Source organism: Notothenia rossii (assembly GCF_949606895.1).
Source record: "Notothenia rossii genome assembly, chromosome: 11".
NCBI lineage: Eukaryota > Metazoa > Chordata > Actinopteri > Perciformes > Nototheniidae > Notothenia > Notothenia rossii.
The window spans coordinates 23380271-23400906 of NC_136910.1; the positions used below are offsets into that span (position 1 = coordinate 23380271).

At 41.0% G+C, this 20636-nt stretch overlaps 1 protein-coding gene across 2 annotated transcripts in view; it reads right to left on the reverse strand.

The window, feature by feature from the left end:
* The window catches only part of rab3gap1 (RAB3 GTPase activating protein subunit 1), a 34423-nt gene extending 14410 nt beyond the window's left edge, over nt 1-20013 (reverse strand). For both annotated transcript variants that reach the window (XM_079660897.1, XM_079660896.1), the window contains exons 1-19: nt 19928-20013; nt 19745-19800; nt 17925-18003; nt 17696-17828; nt 16371-16449; nt 15686-15805; nt 15362-15527; nt 14286-14385; nt 11353-11434; nt 8978-9046; nt 8725-8798; nt 8231-8323; nt 7961-8133; nt 6094-6201; nt 5245-5417; nt 4855-4909; nt 3494-3844; nt 2541-2678; nt 128-355 (exon numbers count right to left, since the gene is read on the reverse strand). In XM_079660897.1, the coding sequence (XP_079517023.1) occupies nt 128-355; nt 2541-2678; nt 3494-3844; nt 4855-4909; nt 5245-5417; nt 6094-6201; nt 7961-8133; nt 8231-8323; nt 8725-8798; nt 8978-9046; nt 11353-11434; nt 14286-14385; nt 15362-15527; nt 15686-15805; nt 16371-16449; nt 17696-17828; nt 17925-18003; nt 19745-19800; nt 19928-19945 (2295 nt within the window). In that variant the 5' untranslated portion in view covers nt 19946-20013. The remainder of the gene's footprint in view (nt 1-127; nt 356-2540; nt 2679-3493; nt 3845-4854; nt 4910-5244; nt 5418-6093; nt 6202-7960; nt 8134-8230; nt 8324-8724; nt 8799-8977; nt 9047-11352; nt 11435-14285; nt 14386-15361; nt 15528-15685; nt 15806-16370; nt 16450-17695; nt 17829-17924; nt 18004-19744; nt 19801-19927) is intronic.
* Between the last annotated feature and the right edge of the window lie 623 nt (nt 20014-20636).

A 20636-nucleotide genomic window follows, 5' to 3' on the forward strand; every position in this document is an offset into this window, starting at 1 on the left:
TATAATAAAAAATAAACAGTTACAAAATAAAATAAAAATACACATCCTATAACAGTTCTTAGGATTTAGCAGCCAGGTATATATATCACACATTCATCTGCTACGTCAGTTGAATTGTGTAAATGACCTTCTCGGCCTCCTTGGTGTCGTCGAACAGTCTCCTCTGGCGGCGGGCAGGGGTCACCCTGGCGGACTCCCAGGCCTCCACCCACATGTTTCCTGGGATCATCATCCTGGAACTCATCATGCCTTTCAGAACCATGTTCCCCTTCTCATCCTCCACCTCCTCCTCCACGTAATCTCTAGGAGAGTACCAGCGCACAAAGTCGTCCAGAGCACAGCCCGGGTTAGCTGCCTGCGGAGGGACGGGAGAACGGTTTAGTATCTCGCTGTTCAAATTTCACTTGAAATAAATCCATGTGCATCCCTACGTCATTAAGAAGGACTTTCTGAAGAGCCATGGAATAAACCAAGACCTCGAAAATATATTCACCACTAGAGATAAATAAAATAGAGCTCTTATTTTTCAATACTTCCTTTTTTCATAATCACAAGAAAACAAAAGGAGATGATTTAATTGAGATTATATAATTACCAGAAAATATCCCTTAATTATTATTAAAAACATGCAGCGAAGCCCTGGGGCCTCATTTATAAAAGGGATATATGCTCAACAAATGGCGTACGCCAGTTTCTACGCAATGTTTGCGATTTATAAAATACTAACTTGACAGGAAAACGTGCGGTCCTCCACGCAAACTCTAACCCATGCGTACGCACTAAGCACAAACACGGGAGAGACGAGAAACTGCGACACCGTTGGCAGAAGGAAGAATGGAGAGAAATATGTGGAAATAATACCATAAAGAAAATGTTACCTCTCATTTATCATATATGAAGAATTCATTTTCAAACATTGATTAAAGCCAATCTTAAAATGATTTAACAAACGCCTGTTTGAGACTCCTCAGTGCACACAAAAACATAACTGGGAGAAATAAATAAATACAGATATGTTATTTAAAACCACCTCGAATATGTTGTGTTAATGTTATGAAATGTTTTCCCATAAATGATGCGGTAAGCAGGAGGACAGAATTACGTCTAAACTGATGCCGTTTTGCATTTCTATAGGTTGTATACGAGCATGGTTTTATATACTAACACGTTTAATCATGTTTTATGCCGTTTGCTAAGACTTGATCGTAAAACACAGGAGGTATGGAAACTAAGAACACCAGAACACGTAAATTGTACAGCTAATATAACACAACACATTAGTTGTATTTCCTTTAACTGGGGGGGTTGAGATGCACAGGCTGCTGCTGGGACACAAACCACCAAATACAAACAAATAATTCAGATCAAGTCGTCATGACTCCACTCCGGAGGGATCCCCCGATCATTTCTTACAGTTTATCATCAAGGGGGTGTCTCCTTTCCCCGGTACAAACAAACTGCCTGAGGAAGGCTATGTGTATTTATTTTGTCATGAACCTTTTGCGGACCACTTATTTATTTATTTTGGTGACGATCCGACCTCCATGCTGCTACTCTGGTTCAAACTGCATCCACCAAACAATATGATTTATCTCGACCTCCCCAAAATAACCAAAATCTGACACGGTGTGAGATGGTTTTTTTAGCTGTTCTGTCGTCATTTTCTGCTACCTTCTTCATGCAGTCAGTCAAAATGAATGAATGAAAGGGCGTTTCTTTGACTATTTATAGGCAAATATGGGCGTTACGTGAAGCCCGCAAAAGCTGCACCGCATTTCGAGTCGATTGTGATTTATAAAGGGAAACCGGCGTAGGAAGTGCCATACGCCCCTTCCTCACCGGTACGCAATGTTTGGTGAATCGGAAAATATCTGTACCTATTTTTTGGATTTCTACTATATAAGCAACCTTCCCACGTGAATTCTACGCACGCCGTTACACATGAGGCCCCTGGACTTCAAACGGTATCTAACTTCTTTGTTTGGTACAAAAAAATACATTTTTAAAATACAAAGTAAATAATATTAAAAAATAATAATAATTCCCTCTAATCTTACAAATCACATGGCAATTGCAAAAATCAGTCAAAATATTTATAATTTGTAAAAATTTCCTTAGAAGCGTCCGACTCCCAGGGTGCATGACTAAACTAAACCTGTGTATAACAGCTGTTATATTCACTCTGATCACAACCAATAAGGCAAAGCACCAGGAGCTACAAGCTGTTTTATAGCAGGTGTTAATGAATTTGATACAAATAAATAAAAAAACAAAACAAATTAATGACACCAACATTTGAGAGAACCCATATTTCTTTTTTACATCGTTGAAGACCTTTGGCCTGCATGTTCAATTACGTAAAATGAAGCACTATGGTGCACACTGTCCCTTTACAAACACAGAGCAAGAGCATCAGGGGGTCTTGCTGGAGAGCATAACAACTTAAAGATATAGGGAGCCGGGGATTAGACTCAAATCCTATGATGATTATTGTGTGTTGTCGTGTACAGATTGAGTCTGTGCAGGGGTTCCGGGCTCACCTTAAAGGACTCCATGTCAGAGAGCAGACAGGCGCTCTGCATGCGGGCCCTGAGGTGAGTCCCTTCAGCCGAGGTGCCCAGCTTAGCCAGCACCTCAGACTGCTCCTCCAGCAGGTCCTCCGTCATGGGGGCAGGCTCCTGGAACACACACACACACACACACACACACACACACACACACACACACACACACACACACACACACACACACACACACACACACACACACACACACACACACACACACACACACACACACACACACACACACACACACACACACACACACACACACACACACACACACACACACACACACACACACACTTTAAATGTTTGTTGTTCAAGTAGAACTATATACAGGCTTTGATTATCACCCTGGTAATCATGGGATACTCCAAATGATACATACAAAACAAGTATAAGACTTATCTTACCCTATGACGTGACTTTTTTTAAATCACCATTTTTCTTTTTGACCCCCTATATTATTACCTCTATGTAAGCATAATTGCTTGTTGAATATGGTATTACATTTATAAATATGATTATAATGAAAGCAACATTTAGAAATAATTACCGGTAGTACTATTAGGTCTGCACACCCCTAACCTTACCTACTTCATGAACATAATGACATGTGTAACACTCGCACCCCTATTGTAAGTGATAGGCTAAGGGGTTGTCTAAGCAGTTGGCCAATCACAACAGAGACAGCCAGCTAACCAATCAGAGCAGACTGGTCTCTGGTTTCAGACAGAGGGTGAAAAGAGTTGCTGCAGTACAGGCAGTATTAGAAAACAAAGAGCTTTTTGATCATTGAAGCATGGAGACATGTGACATAAGGGGAAGTAAATATAAATCTGAAAATGAAATGTGCATGATGGGGCCCCTTTAAACCTATGACTTTTAGAATATGTGTGTGAAGCAGTGACAGACGGACAGATACTGACCTGAGTGACAGGAATGTAGAGCGGCTCTGTAGAGTTCAGTAGAATCATGTTGCCATGGGGATGTAGCCTCCCCTCTGCTTTGACCTTACTGCCCTCCTTGTCTCCCTCAGCGTGAGGAGCCTCCCCCTCCCCCTGGTCACTCAGGCACTCGAAGAACTCGTCCTCGCTGTCGCTCCACGAGTCCCAGGACTTCCCAGGAGACACCTCTCTGGTTGATCCGGCTGCAGCCTCTGCTGTGGGGCGGTCGCTGGGCCCCCCCCCGGACACCTTGCGCTCCCTCCCTCTGTTTCCCTCCAGCACCTTACGGGCCTCATCTCTGGCCCTCTTCCTCTCGATGCAGCAGTTCAGCATCTACGCAGGAACATAAGACTTGTTTCGAGCTTTGGAACTTAACATTCATGCCTTTAATTCTCTTCAAATGTGATGCTTCAGACATTTATGTGATTTACAGCATTATTCCGACCTGACACCACCATTACAGAATGAGCAAAGGAGTGTACAGTTAGGAAGTTTAGTGTAGAAAGAAAAATGCTTTGGGATGTTTCCCACAGGCTGCTGCATCATGGATGTGTTTGCTAAGCTTATCTTTTTTAAATAATGTATTCATTTGTTCAGTTGGCATGGGTGGAAGTTGAAAATGTTCATAGGGAGACCCCGGGTCAGACTATTAGTGTGATCATTTGCCTTCAGTTTGCCAGTCATAGGAATAATCTCCTCCATTATGAAATGTAAGATGGGCTTAATAACACTATTTCATCATTTGTTACAAACATGTCTACATGCAGGGATCTAAATTATTTAGATTGGATTTGTTTTTAAGTAATTCCCTTCAGCTCTCAGATCATTGCCTCTTCCGAGCAGGTTAAGATGTAGGCTGGATTTCTCTGTCTGCTTGTTGTTTGTAAATCAGCAGAACTACTTCATAATTTAGCGTTAAGCATTTCCCAAGGCATTTCCGAGCTGATCCAAATCAATCATGTGGCGTAAAAGCAGCTGGAAAGATTAGTCAGAACAGCTACTGCTCTGAAAAGGTTTCAATGTGTTGTTTAAGTGCTATGAGCAACACAACACATCCTCCATATTGTTTGTTCATAAACACGTTGAAGTCTGAAGATTGAGGAGCACAGGAATCCACCACAGGCCTTGGGGATGGTCTGCACCTTTCGATTTTTAAAAGTTTTGCTCCTTGAATATATTTGGACGTGTTGTCTACGTGTTCAGTAAGCTCGCTCTGGTGCTTCACTGTGTTCGCTTCTTTCAGGGTCTTAACTATAGTGTGCACAATATGTCCCATACAAGAAGGTGGTGTGGATAGACGTGCGAGTGGGTGTGTCTTGTGCATTTTGCATAAGCGTTGCTACCTGGAGCTTCTGATGCAGAAGACAACAGCGAAGATCAGGAGGTCCAGCGGCCAGTCTGCAGATCAGGAGGCACAGGGAGGGGAAAGGTTGGCATGAGCGACAGTGTATCTAGTGGATTGAGCGACTACATCGACCTCATCTCATAAACTCCTGCAGCCTTACACAAATAATGATGTTGCATTCGATCTGTGTTTGAATACTCAAAACAGGAGGTCAGGAATGTATAAAGGAAATGTAGACAAGAGTATGCAAAACTGCCAACATGACATATTTACAGCTTTCAGAATGATTCTCTTTAAGATTGTGTTTCTCAATGTTAAACTGTATGTGTGGTGCTGATTGATCACACGTTCCCATCCTAGGAGAAGCCTTAGTGTGTGTGTTACCCACCCGTAGACCAGGTAGTTGTTCTCCCAGCGGTATCTCAGCTCCAGAACAAACTCCTGCCAGAGGTGGGCCATCGCCCGCAGCCCCCCATGGGTGTAGTTCACCAGACATACACACAGAGCCAGCCGGTACGTCAGGCTGTCATTGGGGGCGGACTTCAGATGCTGGTACAGGTTCTGCACACAGAGGGGGGGGGGATCACATCAGAATACTTGATTTATCCCGGGATGATTGGGTTTCCAGACAGTTTTAGAATTAAATAAATTAATACATATATATATATATATATATATATATATATATATGTCTAATCAAATATGATATAAAATATGATTAGAAATATTTATATAAACTGAAGAAGTTTGAGTAAGAATGTGCAATACAAGATAATATATATATTTAAAATATTTATTTTTACAGAAAATTAAGTTATTAACATAAACACAGGAAATTAGAGTAAAATGTCTCATTAAATGGTCAAATAAAATAGAATACAAATATCTACATAACACATTGAGAAAACAGATAAACGTGCATATTAGATTATGAAAAGTGAATAAGAACATGAAATATTAAAAGAGAAAAACTAAAAGCTACCTTTAAACTCTGTCATAACACATTGAATAAAACTATCAGAAATGTTCCAACACAACCTTGGAACCTCTTGTTTAATAAAACAGAACTATGAATGATATAGTTACTTTGCAATGGTAATTATGTTGATTGCAAAATTACCTTTCCAAAAGTTTGCTCTGGCCATTTATGAGTTTTTCATTTCTGAAACGATATTTAACCATGTTTGATATCAAGGTAATAAGGTTTGTGGTTCTCAATCTCCACCAACACACATACATAGTCTGGAGTTTTCTCCTGCTCTGTTATCCCACTGGTGTTGGTCGGTGCAGTTCTATTCCTGCTGCTCTCTGAGGACTTCTCCACAGCTGCATCTGGGAAGAGAAACTGACACAAGAAACACACAATAGAAAAGTGAAATTCCATTATGAAGGTATGTAAACCCATCCAGCAGTGTCAACACTCATTGGACACAGCCTAAACCCTTCCAATGCACACACACTGCGATCAGAATGAACATGAAGTGAATGTGGCAGTGTGCTTAAGAATGTACTTTATTCGTCCCTTTGGGGAAATAGGGAACATTTTAGTTGTAAATACAGAACTAGGCAATAGAAAGATGCAAATTGACACGAAGATGAGGATTTTTGAAGATGCCTTGAGAACAAACACTGCACCCCGTGTGTTTTCCTTTTGGCAAAGGCTCAAAGCACTTCTACTTGAAAATATCTTAACTTCACAAAATATTTTTCAGGGCCAGTGTACCCTTTATGTTTAAGAAAATATGTTCCTAGGCCCATACCTTTGACCCAGTTTATCACTTCTTTCTATTCCCCTCGCTGAGCACAGGCCTGCGACCTTGGGGTGCTACACTCTCAGTGAGAGAGTCACTGTGTGTCCTTATTCCTGCCTGTTGGCCTCAGCTGATAGAGGTGTTTTAGTTATTTGTTTGTTATGTCTTGTTTGGGCTCTGGGGGTAGATCTTCAGAATTGGTTAGGCAGGAGCTGTGTCGCTTCGTGGCTGCAGCAAATGTCACTTCTCTGACCGTAACTTCAAAGAAATCTTCAGTGTTTGCTGTACGAGCTCCCCCGTGTGTTATTGTGTTTCCACTCCTTGCTCCAGAAGTTTCCATTTACTTTATAATAGGGAACTTGAAAGGTGGAGGTAGAGGGGATGACGTGTTAAGGAACCACAGGCCGTATTCAAACCTGCATCTGCCACAGCAGGGACTGAGGCCCAGCACACGGCTGCCTGCTCTACCAGGTGAGCTGTGGACGGCCTCAGTGTTGTCTTTAAAGCTGTGCGCTCTTTACCACTATCAGGTTGAGCTATTCATACAATGTATGAGGACAAGCCTGCTCTGGTTGGTGCTCCTAGAGCTTGTAGTCAAACACAAAGATATCAGCGCAAACAGATCATAAAAAGCAGAGGGGCGATGCCGGACAACACTAGTTACAGTTGTCAGGATACCGTTGTCACAGAAACAATAACATATGCTGGAAGAACTTTGATGAGGCTTTCCTCTGTTATTGTTAATAATCTATTTATTTTACATCAATTATTTAAAGACATAATGATGAAAGCATTTTTTGTTTTCACCTTGAGAATAGCTGTTTAATCAAGGCATTCATATAGTAAACAGTACTCCATTCAGCTCTGCCTCACTGCATTTCAATATTTAAATATGAATTTAAAAACTGTAACTTCTTTGCACACTTTATAATGTATACATTTCTTATGTTTAACATTTCTTTTGGTAGTAGTGTTTTTCTACTTTTTCCTATATTTAAAATGTATATATTTTTTGTTGAATATTGTTATTAATAATAACAAGTTAATTTATTATAGCACCTGAATGTGCTAATGAATATGCAGTGTCTTTGTAACAAATCTTGCCCCTGATTAGGATCAATAAACTAAATCTAACAGATTCCAAAATAGAGATGCTACTTGTTTGTGTTATGCTGTGATGTTATATTACTAGCCATTGAAGCAAGTAGCAGCAAGTGAATGGAAATAGAAACATAGAACATCATTTAAAATATAAGGTATTTGCGTTTATTTTGTGCCCTTAGTGAATCATTTGCAAGTAGCACTTTGTGTTTGTAATAATGTCACTAGCTCTATTGTCCTAATGAACCTTACCAGGAGGACGGAGTTGAGCACATCAGTTTTGAGCGGGGACTCGTCGATGTGGCGGTGGCGGCGGATGTGTTTCCGGGCGCTGTGCACTATGTTGGAGACGGACAGTTTGGAAATGGGGACGGCTGCGGCCGGCTCCGTCAGCTTGGATAAAGCTGAGCTAATGTCGCTGTTCTCTGCAGGTGGGGGGGGGGGGGACAGCAGCTGTTAGTAATCACACCCAGCAGTTACCATAATGCTATCAATTCCACTGTAAGCAGACAGGGACCTAACCTTTGCCCTCCTCTTCAGGCATTCCTCTCCCAAGAACCTCTTCTGTGGACTCCTTTCTGCCGCACAGCTTAAAGAACTCTGTCAGGAAGTCACCTGCAAGGGAGGGTGACATTAATAGCGGAAAGCCAAAACTCACAGACAATGAGTTGTACGGCAAAGTTAGGTTTGGGAACTGTATCATTTCCTTTTTGGTGGGCATGCATAACACGGCATAACACCGCATAACACCGTTAAGAAAATATTCGGTTAACCCGACCCGTAGCAATTGTCTTCCAACAGCTTGGAAGAGTGGGTTTAAGGCCCACTGTAATAGCTCAAATCTTGAACTTAATTGTACTAGTAGAGCAGGAAGTTGATTTGAAAAAACGGCAGAACCGGCTATATAAGCATAATTGGTGGCTGGTAAGATGTTTACTAAGAAAATGACAGAGAAGGCGAAAGGAAAGAAAAATAGCCATATTTAAGTAAAAATGTGCGGAAAGGGATGATCTTACCCAATAAACACTGAGGATTATCAGCTGTTCTGACCCGGACTGACCAATGAGGAGCTTGGAGAGGGTCAAGGTCACTTCAGAGGTAAACAAACAGAGAGAGCATATTGATTATTGGTCACTGATAAGAACACCTGCCACCACAACTCATTCATCTCATTCTAACTTCTCCGCCCCTGTTAGTTAGTGTTAGACATGTGTTCTCTCATTATTAGAGGACACAGAGACCGCCCCCATAGAACACCAGGAAACTCACCTGTAAACATCGTTATCCACAACTATGCCCTCCGCCAGGTGAGGCCAGGTGGTCGCAAGGTGAAGCTCACTAAAACATTAGAAAACAGAGACAGAAATGTATTAAATAGATGTTTTAGCACAAAAGAAAAACATTTTTTTCTTTAAAATCAACAGTTTTAAGTAAAGCTACAAATATATGCATGTAAAATAGCAAAAGAGAAACACATAAGCAAACAGAAACAAAAATAATAATTCCACAGTGACCTCCCCAGCTAGCACAAAGAGGACATAAAACATAAAATACTGACTCTCATTTCTATGTAATAAAGTTCTCACATGCATTGTACAGTAGTGACAGTGTGCTGTACAGTAGTGACAGTGTTCTGTACTGTAGTGACAGTGTTCTGTACCTACAGTGTTCTGTACAGTAGTGATGGTGTTCTGTACAGTAGTGACACTGTTCTGTACAATAGTGACAGTGTTCTGTACTGTAGTGACAGTGTTCTGTACCTACAGTGTGCTGTACAGTAGTGACACTGTTCTGTACAATAGTGACAGTGTTCTGTACTGTAGTGACAGTGTTCTGTACCTACAGTGTGCTGTACAGTAGTGATGGTGTTCTGTACAGTAGTGACGGTGTTCTGTACTGTAGTGACAGTGTTCTGTACTGTGTTCTGTACAGTAGTGACAGTGTTCTGTACCTACAGTGTTCTGTACTGTAGTGACAGTGTTCTGTACCTACAGTGTGCTGTACAGTAGTGACAGTGTTCTGTACTGTAGTGACAGTGTTCTGTACAGTAGTGACAGTGTTCTATACCTACAGTGTTCTGTCCAGTAGTGATGGTGTTCTGTACAGTAGTGACAGTGTTCTGTACTGTAGTGACAGTGTTCTGTACTGTGTTCTGTACAGTGTTCTGTACAGTAGTAACAGTGTGCTGTACAGTAGTGATGGTGTTCTGTACAGTAGTGACGGTGTTCTGTACTGTAGTGACAGTGTTCTGTACAGTGTTCTGTACAGTAGTGACAGCGTTCTGTACCTACAGTGTTCTGTACAGTAGTGACAGTGTTCTGTACTGTAGTGACAGTGTTCTGTACAGTAGTGACAGCGTTCTGTACCTACAGTGTTCTGTACTGTAGTGACAGTGTTCTGTACAGTGTTCTGTACAGTAGTGACAGCGTTCTGTACCTACAGTGTTCAGTACAGTAGTGACAGTGTGCTGTACAGTAGTGACAGTGTTCTGTACAGTAGTGACAGTGTTCTGTACCTACAGTGTTCTGTACTGTAGTGACGGTGTTCTGTACAGTAGTGACAGTGTTCTGTACAGTAGTGACAGTGTTCTGTACCTACAGTGTTCTGTACAGTAGTGACAGTGTTCTGTACCTACAGTGTTCTGTACAGTAGTGATGGTGTTCTGTACAGTAGTGACAGTGTTCTGTACCTACAGTGTGCTGTACAGTAGTGACAGTGTTCTTTACTGTAGTGACGGTGTTCTGTACTGTAGTGACAGTGTTCTGTACAGTAGTAACAGTGTGCTGTACAGTAGTGACGGTGTGCTGTACAGTAGTGACAGTGTGCTGTACAGTAGTGACAGTGTTCTGTACAGTAGTGACAGTGTTCTGTACCTACAGTGTTCTGTACAGTAGTGATGGTGTTCTGTACAATAGTGACAGTGTTCTGTACCTACAGTGTTCTGTACTGTAGTGACAGTGTTCTGTACAGTAGTGACAGTGTTCTGTACCTACAGTGTTCTGTACAGTAGTGACAGTGTTCTGAACTGTAGTGAGTGTTCTGTACAGTAGTGACAGTGTTCTGTACCTACAGTGTTCTGTACAGTAGTGACGGTGTTCTGTACAGTAGTGACAGTGTTCTGTACCTACAGTGTTCTGTACAGTAGTGACAGTGTTCTGTACTGTAGTGACGGTGTGCTGTACAGTAGTGACAGTGTGCTGTACAGTAGTGACAGTGTTCTGTACCTACAGTGTTCTGTACAGTAGTGACAGTGTTCTGTACAGTAGTGACAGTGTTCTGTACCTACAGTGTTCTGTACAGTAGTGACAGTGTTCTGTACAGTAGTGACGGTGTGCTGTACAGTAGTGACAGTGTTCTGTACCTACAGTGTTCTGTACAGTAGTGACAGTGTTCTGTACAGTAGTGACAGTGTGCTGTACAGTAGTGACAGTGTTCTGTACCTACAGTGTTCTGTACAGTAGTGACAGTGTTCTGTACAGTAGTGACAGTGTTCTGTACCTACAGTGTTCTGTACAGTAGTGACAGTGTGCTGTACAGTAGTGACAGTGTTCTGTACCTACAGTGTTCTGTACAGTAGTGACAGTGTTCTGTACAGTAGTGACGGTGTGCTGTACAGTGAGCATATAGAGTTCACATGTATTTACCGTATTGGCTCCTCACAGGCTCCAAATGGAAGCTTCCCAAACTCCACCCCTCCTACCTCACCCCCCAGGAGTGTGTCGAAGTCTGCCAGAGAGCCAAACAAAACACACAACAATATATATTTACATTTGAATATCAAGGAGTTAATACTTCACATCAATGTGTAGTAACTTTGGACATTATTTAATGATGATTACTGCAATAACACAATGGTTTGAATCTATTACTGTTATATTGTATCTGGAATTGTTGTACTGTGATATCAGGAGAGCCATTGTACAAACCTACATTACATCTACATGTGAAATGATTTGTTAATAATAATAAAGCTTTATTTATAAAGCACTTTTCATACAACACATGCAGCTCAAAGTGCTTTACAAAATGACATACCACGAGTTAAAAATCAACAACAGGAAATTCCCCTCAGATGATTTGTTCATACTTTGACAGGTACATGCTGCAACGTATAACATGTTATCAGGTTATCATGTCCGGCAGTGGCACAGTCAGTAGGGGCTTGGACTGTGGGCCGTACGGTCGCCGGTTCAAGTCCCCGAACAGACCTAAATATGGAGTGTGGACTGCTACTTGGAGAGGTCCCAGTTCACCTCCTGCTCTGCCGTGGTGCCCTTGAGCAAGGCACCGGACAACCCCCTTCCCCCCACTACCATTGCTCCCCGGGCGCTGTACAATAGCTGCCCACTGCTCCTAGTACTAGACTCCAGGTACTAGGATGGGGTAAATGTTTCACACATTTCACTGTGTGTGCTGTGTGCTCTGCATGTGAGACCATTAAAGAGGGTTTCATCCCTCCCATTCTAATAGACACAAGAAGCTCAAAGGTATGATCATACAAATAAATAATGATTTCTCTCTGACAGATACGAGACAAGACAATTGAATCAATGCAACAATATAACATATAAAACCCCATAAAATTAAGTGTACAGAAATACAAATAAAAAGATAATAGTAATACAAATGCAATAATTCTAATAAAAGGTTAAATGATTAAGATATAGAAAAAGAACAACGTAAAAATAAATAATGCTATTGAAAAATGTTATATTAATAAAATAAGATAAAATCCTTTAAGAATAATGAAACAATATAGAGTTGATCATAAGAGATGATATCATCATCATCATCATCGGCCCCCCATCCCGTACCAAAACCGTCCAGAATTTCAACTTCACCCTTGACAGCAACACCCTATCCCCACCCCCTCACATCTGCAACCTCGGGGTCATCTTCGACAGTCAGCTCAAATTCAACCACCACATAAATCACCGCCTTTTTCCAACTCAAAAACATTGCCCGTCTCTGCCCATCTCTCTCCTCCTCTGCTGCTGAAACCCTGATTCATGCATTCATCACTTCATGACTCGACTACTGCAATAGCATCCTCTACGGCAGTGGTTCCCAACATGGGGTGCCAAAGATCGCAGGGGGGACGCCAGGCCTCAGATGATTTGAGGCCAAATATCATATTTAGACTTTTCTTTTACATATAATTGTAACAATACATGATTGTCACTAAAGGCCTTGTCTCTAAATTACAATAACAAATAAAAAATAATTGATTAATTAATTTGAATACAAATTCAAGTTAGTATATTAAAGGCATAAAAAGACAGAAATGTATAATTCTTTCTTTAATAGAAATGTTTCTTCTGCCCGTAAAGTGTCCAAACCAGGCTTGTCTGGATAAGCGCATTTTTAAAACAGTCATTGTCCATGCCGGTTTCAGTTGGATTATTTGTCACAGTTGCTCCGATCAGATCGGTCTCCTCCATTTTGTAGATTATTTACGACTTTTGAATCCACATAAACACATCAGCAAAATCCGGCTTACTTTGAGCATGTGTTTTAAACAGTTCAATCCCTTTGTCAATTGTTTCCACTTGCGGCGTCCTTTAATTTCTTCATACAGCGGGAATCCAAATGAATGAATCCTGAGTCCAATAACCATCAAAGTCACTCCAATAGTGCTCCTTAATTACGCTTTCATCCTCCTTTAACAAAATACTTAACAGTAGTTGTAGCATTTTGAGACTTTGAAACTTTAATTACCGCTGTTGCTCCCCCCCCCCCCCTTGTGTGTGTGCGTGTGTGTGTGTGGGGGGGGGGGGCAACTTCCAACAGGAGTCATTTGGGGGGCTCTTGGGAAAAAAGGTTGGTGACCCTTGCTCGACGGCGTACCATCCAACCTCCTCAATAAACTCCAACATATCCAGAACTCTGCTGCCCGCCTCCTCACCCACACCCGCTCCCAAGACCACATCACTCCCATCCTCCAGAACCTCCACTGGCTCCCCGTCCGTCAAAGAATCAACTTCAAAGTCCTCCTCATAACGCACAAAGCCCTCAACAATCAGGCCCCCCCCCCTACCTCACAGACCTGCTGCACCACCACACCCCTTCCCGCTGCCTCCGCTCATCAGAAGCCAACCTCCTATCCATCCCCACCCGCACCAATCACCGGACCTGGGGGGACAGAGCCTTCTCCGTCGCAGCCCCCTCCCTCTGGAACTCACTCCCCCAACCCATCAGAGACTGCACCGACCTCACCACCTTCAAAAAACTCACAAAAACTCACCTCTTCAATCTGGCTTTTAATGTGTGATTGTTTTTGTATTGCTTGACTTTTATTTGACTTTAACTATATTTATTTGCTGTTCTTTTCTTTTCACTATCTTTGTAAAGCGACTTTGAGCACCTGTAAAAGCGCTAACAAAATAAATCTTATTAAAAATTATTATAAATATTATTATTAGGTAGGTAAATAATAAAGACTAAAAGAACATTTAAAATGGGGAGTTGCTAATGAAAAGCTAATCTAAAAAGATGTGTCTTTAGCTGGTCTTTAAACATGCCCACTGAGTTGGCCTCTCTGATAATGTGTTTCTAAATCCTCCCATGTATCGAGTACCTGGAGGCTGCTGAGGCCAGGCGTGCTGCTGCCAGTCCTGCAGGATGTACGTGAAGCGGATAGCGATGTTGATCGGAGGCAGAGGGGACAGGTTACAACCCTGAGGAGGAAATCAATCAATAGAAAAAGGTACAAAATGAATTAGTCCTTTCTGACAAAACTGTTCTAGGAACTTTGGAACCAGGGCTGCACAATATACCCTGTCAGCATGGACATTGCAAAGTGTGCATGTCTAATAAAAGACACATTACACCATAATTCCATTCTATGAAAAGACAGAAAACCTTTACCATGTGTCAATCAATCAATCAATGTTTATTTATATAACCCAATATCACAAATGTTACATTTGTCTCAGTGGACTTCACAGTTTGTACCTGTCTGTCTAATTATTTATTATTACAATGATTTGTTCTGTCTGTATGACATGCAGTTGTTTTACTTTGGATAGAGCATATTCAAAATATTTTCTTGATTACTGCTGATATTGCTATGTGGAACTAATCAGATGACAGCCGTATACAGCAGCGCAGTCAAGCATTTATTGCCTCACTCATCATTCTCTAGACAGCTTCTTATTTAAAGTTGCAATGTATGGATCATATTTTGTTGCCAAACCCAATGTGGTTTGCAAATACTAAACACAATAAAAAAACGAATGCTTGTTTTGCAAATAGGAACAGCATAGGTATTACAAGTAGACTCAAATATATTCAACAAGTACAAAGAAATAAATCCTACAAAATATTACGTTACTCTTTGACAAATATTTCACTGTGGTTATGCTGTGGATTTTTCCACAAATTGTCTTTGTAGGATTTATGTTTTTGTACTTGGAGAATTAACAAACCAAAATGCATTAGTTTGTAGATCGGGTTTTGGGTTTGTTAGTGAATCATAGGGCATTTGTAAAACATGTTGAGTATGTTTGTGGAGTTATGGCAGGAAATGAGCTCCATGGCAATGACACCATTCATACATAATCCTTGAAGGGAGCTACTGTAAGTTAAAGCTGGGTGAGACATCACATTTGTTCAAATATTATATTTGTTTCTAGTGTGTCTTGTTCCACTTACTATCTTAGCCTTGAAGATGTCCAGCAGACCTGACAGGTGATTGTACTGACTCGGCACTTTGCGAAGGTGGACCATCTCAAAGTCTGTGCGCACCCCCGGCCCCTGGCACTCTCCAGCATACACCCGCCTCCACTTCTGCTGGATCTGCACGAACATGGGCACCTGGCTGAGAGAGTCGGAGGAAGAGGGGCAGGCGTTACTTTCAAGAATTCAATGTGTTCCATCTCTTGGAACAACAACTCATTGGAGTAACACAAAACACAGCCAGAATATTTACAAGGGGCTCTTTTCATGTGTGTTTGTCTAGAGATGAGGGGGACTCACCAGCCGCTGTTGGCCAGAGCGATGGACACAGAGCTGTGCAGCAGGTTGCATTTGGACTCACTGATGATGGCCTCACAGTTAGTTCCTGGAGTGATGACCACAAACTCTCTGATGCCGTACCTGAGAGAGGAAACAAAGATACAGCAGAACACAGGTATCAGTTTCATAGACTTCTCCACTGTTCCATCTTTCCCCATCTGGTCCACTATCGGTGAGTGTGCATTTTAGAAGCCTGGTTTATGCTTATATTACATAGAAGTTTGCGACAGACCCTTTGATTGCTAAATGCCCATTTACCCATATCAGCCTCATAGCTGTGATAAAACAATAATGATGATGATATGGGGCCTCCTGGTGGCTGGATGGTTTTAGGTTACATTCTACTTTCTATGAGGCAACATTTTGACAAGTAAAAACTGCCATTACAAATGAAAATGTGTACTCCCTCAAGCCAATTTGATCAATGTTGGCTGTTAGACAGGAACATGACATCCCCATTTTTAATTGTGTTTACAAATCTCTGACTGGTTATCTGATGTCAATGAGGTATGCCTTCATTCAAAAAGTAAGTGAGCCTCTGTAACTTGAAATAAATTAAAGTGTGTACAGCTGAGTAGTTAACTGTAATTTTCAGACATACTTGACAGGGAACAGAAATAAAAACATAATAAAAGCAGGAACTCACCATCGGACCAGGCAGTGAGCTCGGGGGGGGAAGTCGTTGTTCATACACAGAAGGTCCTGCATGGCCAGGGGGAAGGAGTCTACACACAACAACCAGAGTTAGACACACACGTACTGTGATGGGGAGGAAAGGGTCCACATTCACTATGATAACAGCATAAGGGAATTAAGACATGTGGCCATTATAATGGCGTGTGGGAAACATAGGGAATATATAAAATATGATAAAAGACAAATGAAGATCTTCTCCTTATTAAACTCCATTATAATTGTTTAACAAGCAGTACTACTGATTCAAGTTTATTTGGACTTTTCTTATACAATTTTACTGCCTTTCTGAACTTTTAGGACTCAATAGGTTTTTGTCCAGAAGAGATTGAGGAAATACATTATGTTTTTTACAATGTCTTTAGGCCTAAGCTTTATGCCTACAATATGGAAAGGGGATATGCAAAAAGCACACACACAACTGTACAACATTAAGTTAAAGTGCAACTACTAACCTTGCTTTTTACTCATCAGGTAAACAACATATTATGGGACATTAAGGTCGCATTCACACCTGCCTTGTATAGTCCGGTTGAATCAAACCCTGGTGCGTTTAGCCGCTTGGTGCGGTTCATTTGGGTCGGTGTGAACACACTCCGAGACCTCTTAAGTGAACTAAACAACCGGACTCTGGTCCGCTAAAATAGGTGGTCTCGGACCGCTTGCTAGTAAACTCTGGACCGGTTCATTGCTGGTTTGAACGCAGTCCGCACCAAAACATAGGAAGTGTCGTATTTACGTGTCACAAGAACGCGGGTATGTTCAAAATCGTTAGCGAAAGAGTGAAGCAGAATGAAGTGTTGAACAGTTTTGTGTAAAGTACAACCAACTATCAAACTAAAAACTATACATACAAATAAGAACACCTGTCGTCGGTGAAACGCCCCTCCTTGCTGCAGAACGTCTCTCATTATATGTCTTATAATGTTTTGTAACGGACGTTGTCTGATTATATAATCATATGCGCCGTTGCTGTTGATATGCTCTCCAGATTAACAGCAGCATGAGAATAACCTGCCGAAAGTGCAGATGCTCCATGGCGGAGGCTCCGGTAGAAATTGCCGGGACTTGCGTTTTTACCCCCTTAATGTCTGACCAATGGTTGAACAGCATTTCCGTGCACATGACTTGTGTTTAAAGTTTATAGTCCGTTTGAGTTTTGCCCGTGTGAACGCAAACCGAACTTTCTGAAAAATGAAACAATGCAACAAACTGTGGTCTGGTGCGCACCAGAGAGCGGACTATTAGGTGTGAATGCGACCTCAGAGATAAGTGTACCTTCCTCCAGCTTGTCCTTCCCATTGTCCTTCTCACACTCTTGTTTCAGGAAGTAATGAGTAATGTAGAACTTAAAGTCAGCAAAGTTGATATCCAGACACTTTTCCCCCCAGGTGCCAGAGGTGTATTCACCCTATGTTCAAACAAAGAATAATGAGACATGAGTAAAGGTGAAGAACCTACTGGTGTTTGTCATGTGAACATGTGATGCTCATTGAGAGCAGCAGACCTTCTCTGGGTTCACACTCCCTGCAGAGAGGCCGATCAGCTTCCATTCATTCAGTACCTCCTCCACTCTGGACACAAACCTTTCAAAGGAGAGACGAGTTGAGCTGTCAGAGGCAGTCATTGGTTGGATATAAACAGAGCCCTACTGTATGTTGGCATGTATCAATAAACGTTTGTCTGGACATGAGCTATCTTGGTATTAGTTAATTAGTCCATTGACAGATTGTCATCAATATAATGGCGCATAATACTAATCAATTCAATATTATAAAAAGCACAAAACCCATAACCCTTAAACCCATTCTCTGGCTCTATCTGATCAAATCTGAATAATGGCTGCTCTTCATCTTCACATTTTTTTAAGGGGAATATATTTGGGCTTAAGATTGATGGTAATCAAAGTGCACTACTATACTATACCCACTATAGGTGGTCTGCTATCGATTTGGCAACAGGCTATTTCTTTGATATTATTTACAACACAATGTGAACATATTGCTCTAATTACACAGATCTTCAATTCCCAATAGAATGTCCTGATAGTGGCTCAGAGACTTTCTGACCGGATCTACTATGCATCTGTGAGGTTAGGGTGCAAAGGCTTGCGGTGAAGACAGCTTGTTGTTCTATAGTTACCTCCCCTGTTTTCATCCAAACAATGCGTACATTACACAATTGAAGGGCTTTATTTTTGAAATATCCAATCAGAGTGTCCTGGTATTGACTCATTGACATTCTGAAGAGGTATGCTATCAATCTGAAGTGAAACCAGTGCCAGGCAACACGCCTTTTCCTTTGAATTATAATATACCAATGTCATTATAAAATATCCTTTTCACATTTCATTTTGCTACACTTACTGACATTAACAAATAAAGGTATAATTTCCAGAAACACCAGAGTTTAGCTTTTATTTTGAAGTCCCTTCATCCATGTTCCTACAGTAAACAGAGATGGGAGAAGTACTCAGATCTAGTACTTAGTAAAAGTAGAAGTACTCAGATCTTGTACTTGAGTAAAAGTAATAGTCCCAGAGTGTAGGAATACTCTGTTACAGTAAAAGTCCTGCATTCAAAATGTTCCTCAAGCAAAAGTAGAAAAGTATTCTCATCAAAATATAGTGAAAGTAGCGACAGTAAAAGTAGTCATTGTGCAGATTGGTCCATTTCAGAATAATAGATATGATATGTTTTATAATGATTGATCATGAAAGTGTTCTCAAAGCTGGTAAAGGTGCAGCTAGTTTGAATGACTTTGTATACTGCAGGGTAGCTTGTGGATTTACTCCAGGTGGAACTAAAGTCTGATTTAACACTTGATTATATTTCACATAATTCATCCACATGTGTAAAGTAACTAAAGGTATTCAATACATGTAGGGGAGTAGAAGTACACCATGTACCTCTGAACTGTAGTGGGGTAGAAGCACAAAGTAGCATCAAATTGAAACATTCAAGTAAATTACAAGTAGCTCAAAGCTGTACTTAAGTACAGTACTTGAGTAAATGTACTTAGTTACTTGACACCTCACAGTTCCTACAATAAACGCGAGCCGCAGAACGGGAGGAGGCTTCACAAACTTCACATGACTCTATCATTGTAGCCTACACTAGCTCACTTCATGTTGATGTATACCAGGGAGAATGCTAATACTGTTCGGACTTCATTATGCACACTGGTAGCCTATTTGACAGCACGTTCTTGACAATAAAACAGCAACATGTTCCCAATATAATAAGATAAACATGATGTTAATGATACCCCAGCAGCCATGGTGTTACAACAGTTCTCAGTTCCTTCTGACATGTCATGTTGTCTTACCGTTCCCACTCTGACGCGGTGGTGAAGTCGGTGATCTCAAACACCTCTGACTCAGGCTGCGAGAGAAACAAACGGGTTCATTTAATTTAAATACATATATATTATAATCTGCCCTAAAGCAATACACGCTTAGACAACAATGCTAACCCTTCTATATCGAGTTATTTGACTAAAGAAACTCACATCACTGTCAGCAGCCATGTCGGTATCGTGTTGTTGTTGATTTTTTTCCGCCTTCGTCACGTCCTGTTTCTGTTTCTATTTCCGGCAGGCTAGACGCTACGTGGCGTTCACTGCCCCCTAGCGTAAGCAAATATAATCAGAGCTACATTTGGAGTAGTCATTTATTAAAAATGCTTTTTTAAAGAATGTGCTCTACCATGGGATGGTAAAGATGGTAAATATGTGTTCTTGTGAGCAGAAGGAATCGAGTTCCCATATATTCTAACAAAGGACTATTGTTTCCTTTTATTTGAATGCAGTCCCACTCAAAATGTGTATGTCACCTTTAAACGCCTCCACCTGATCTAACTGAGTCTGAAATAAATGACATTTGTTCCAAAAACTAAACTTAATAGGCTAAAACAATAGTTCAACACCATGGTTTATCCACGCCCAGTGTAATATCATGTTAGGCCTTACTGTCTGGGGAACATAGGTGTTTATAGCCTATTGAAAATAAAATATTTTTGATTTCATTCATGAAATGTAGTGACATTTCTGTTAACTGCAACCTGTGCCATACTTTGTGTTACAATATATTCTGATAATGTAGATTCCACTCGAATCACTGCATGGCGCAGTTGCTCTGTCTACAGATTTAGTTTTAGATATTGCAATACATGTGTTCATTTTTTAAATTTATGTCATCTTAAGCTTCTTGATGAAAAAC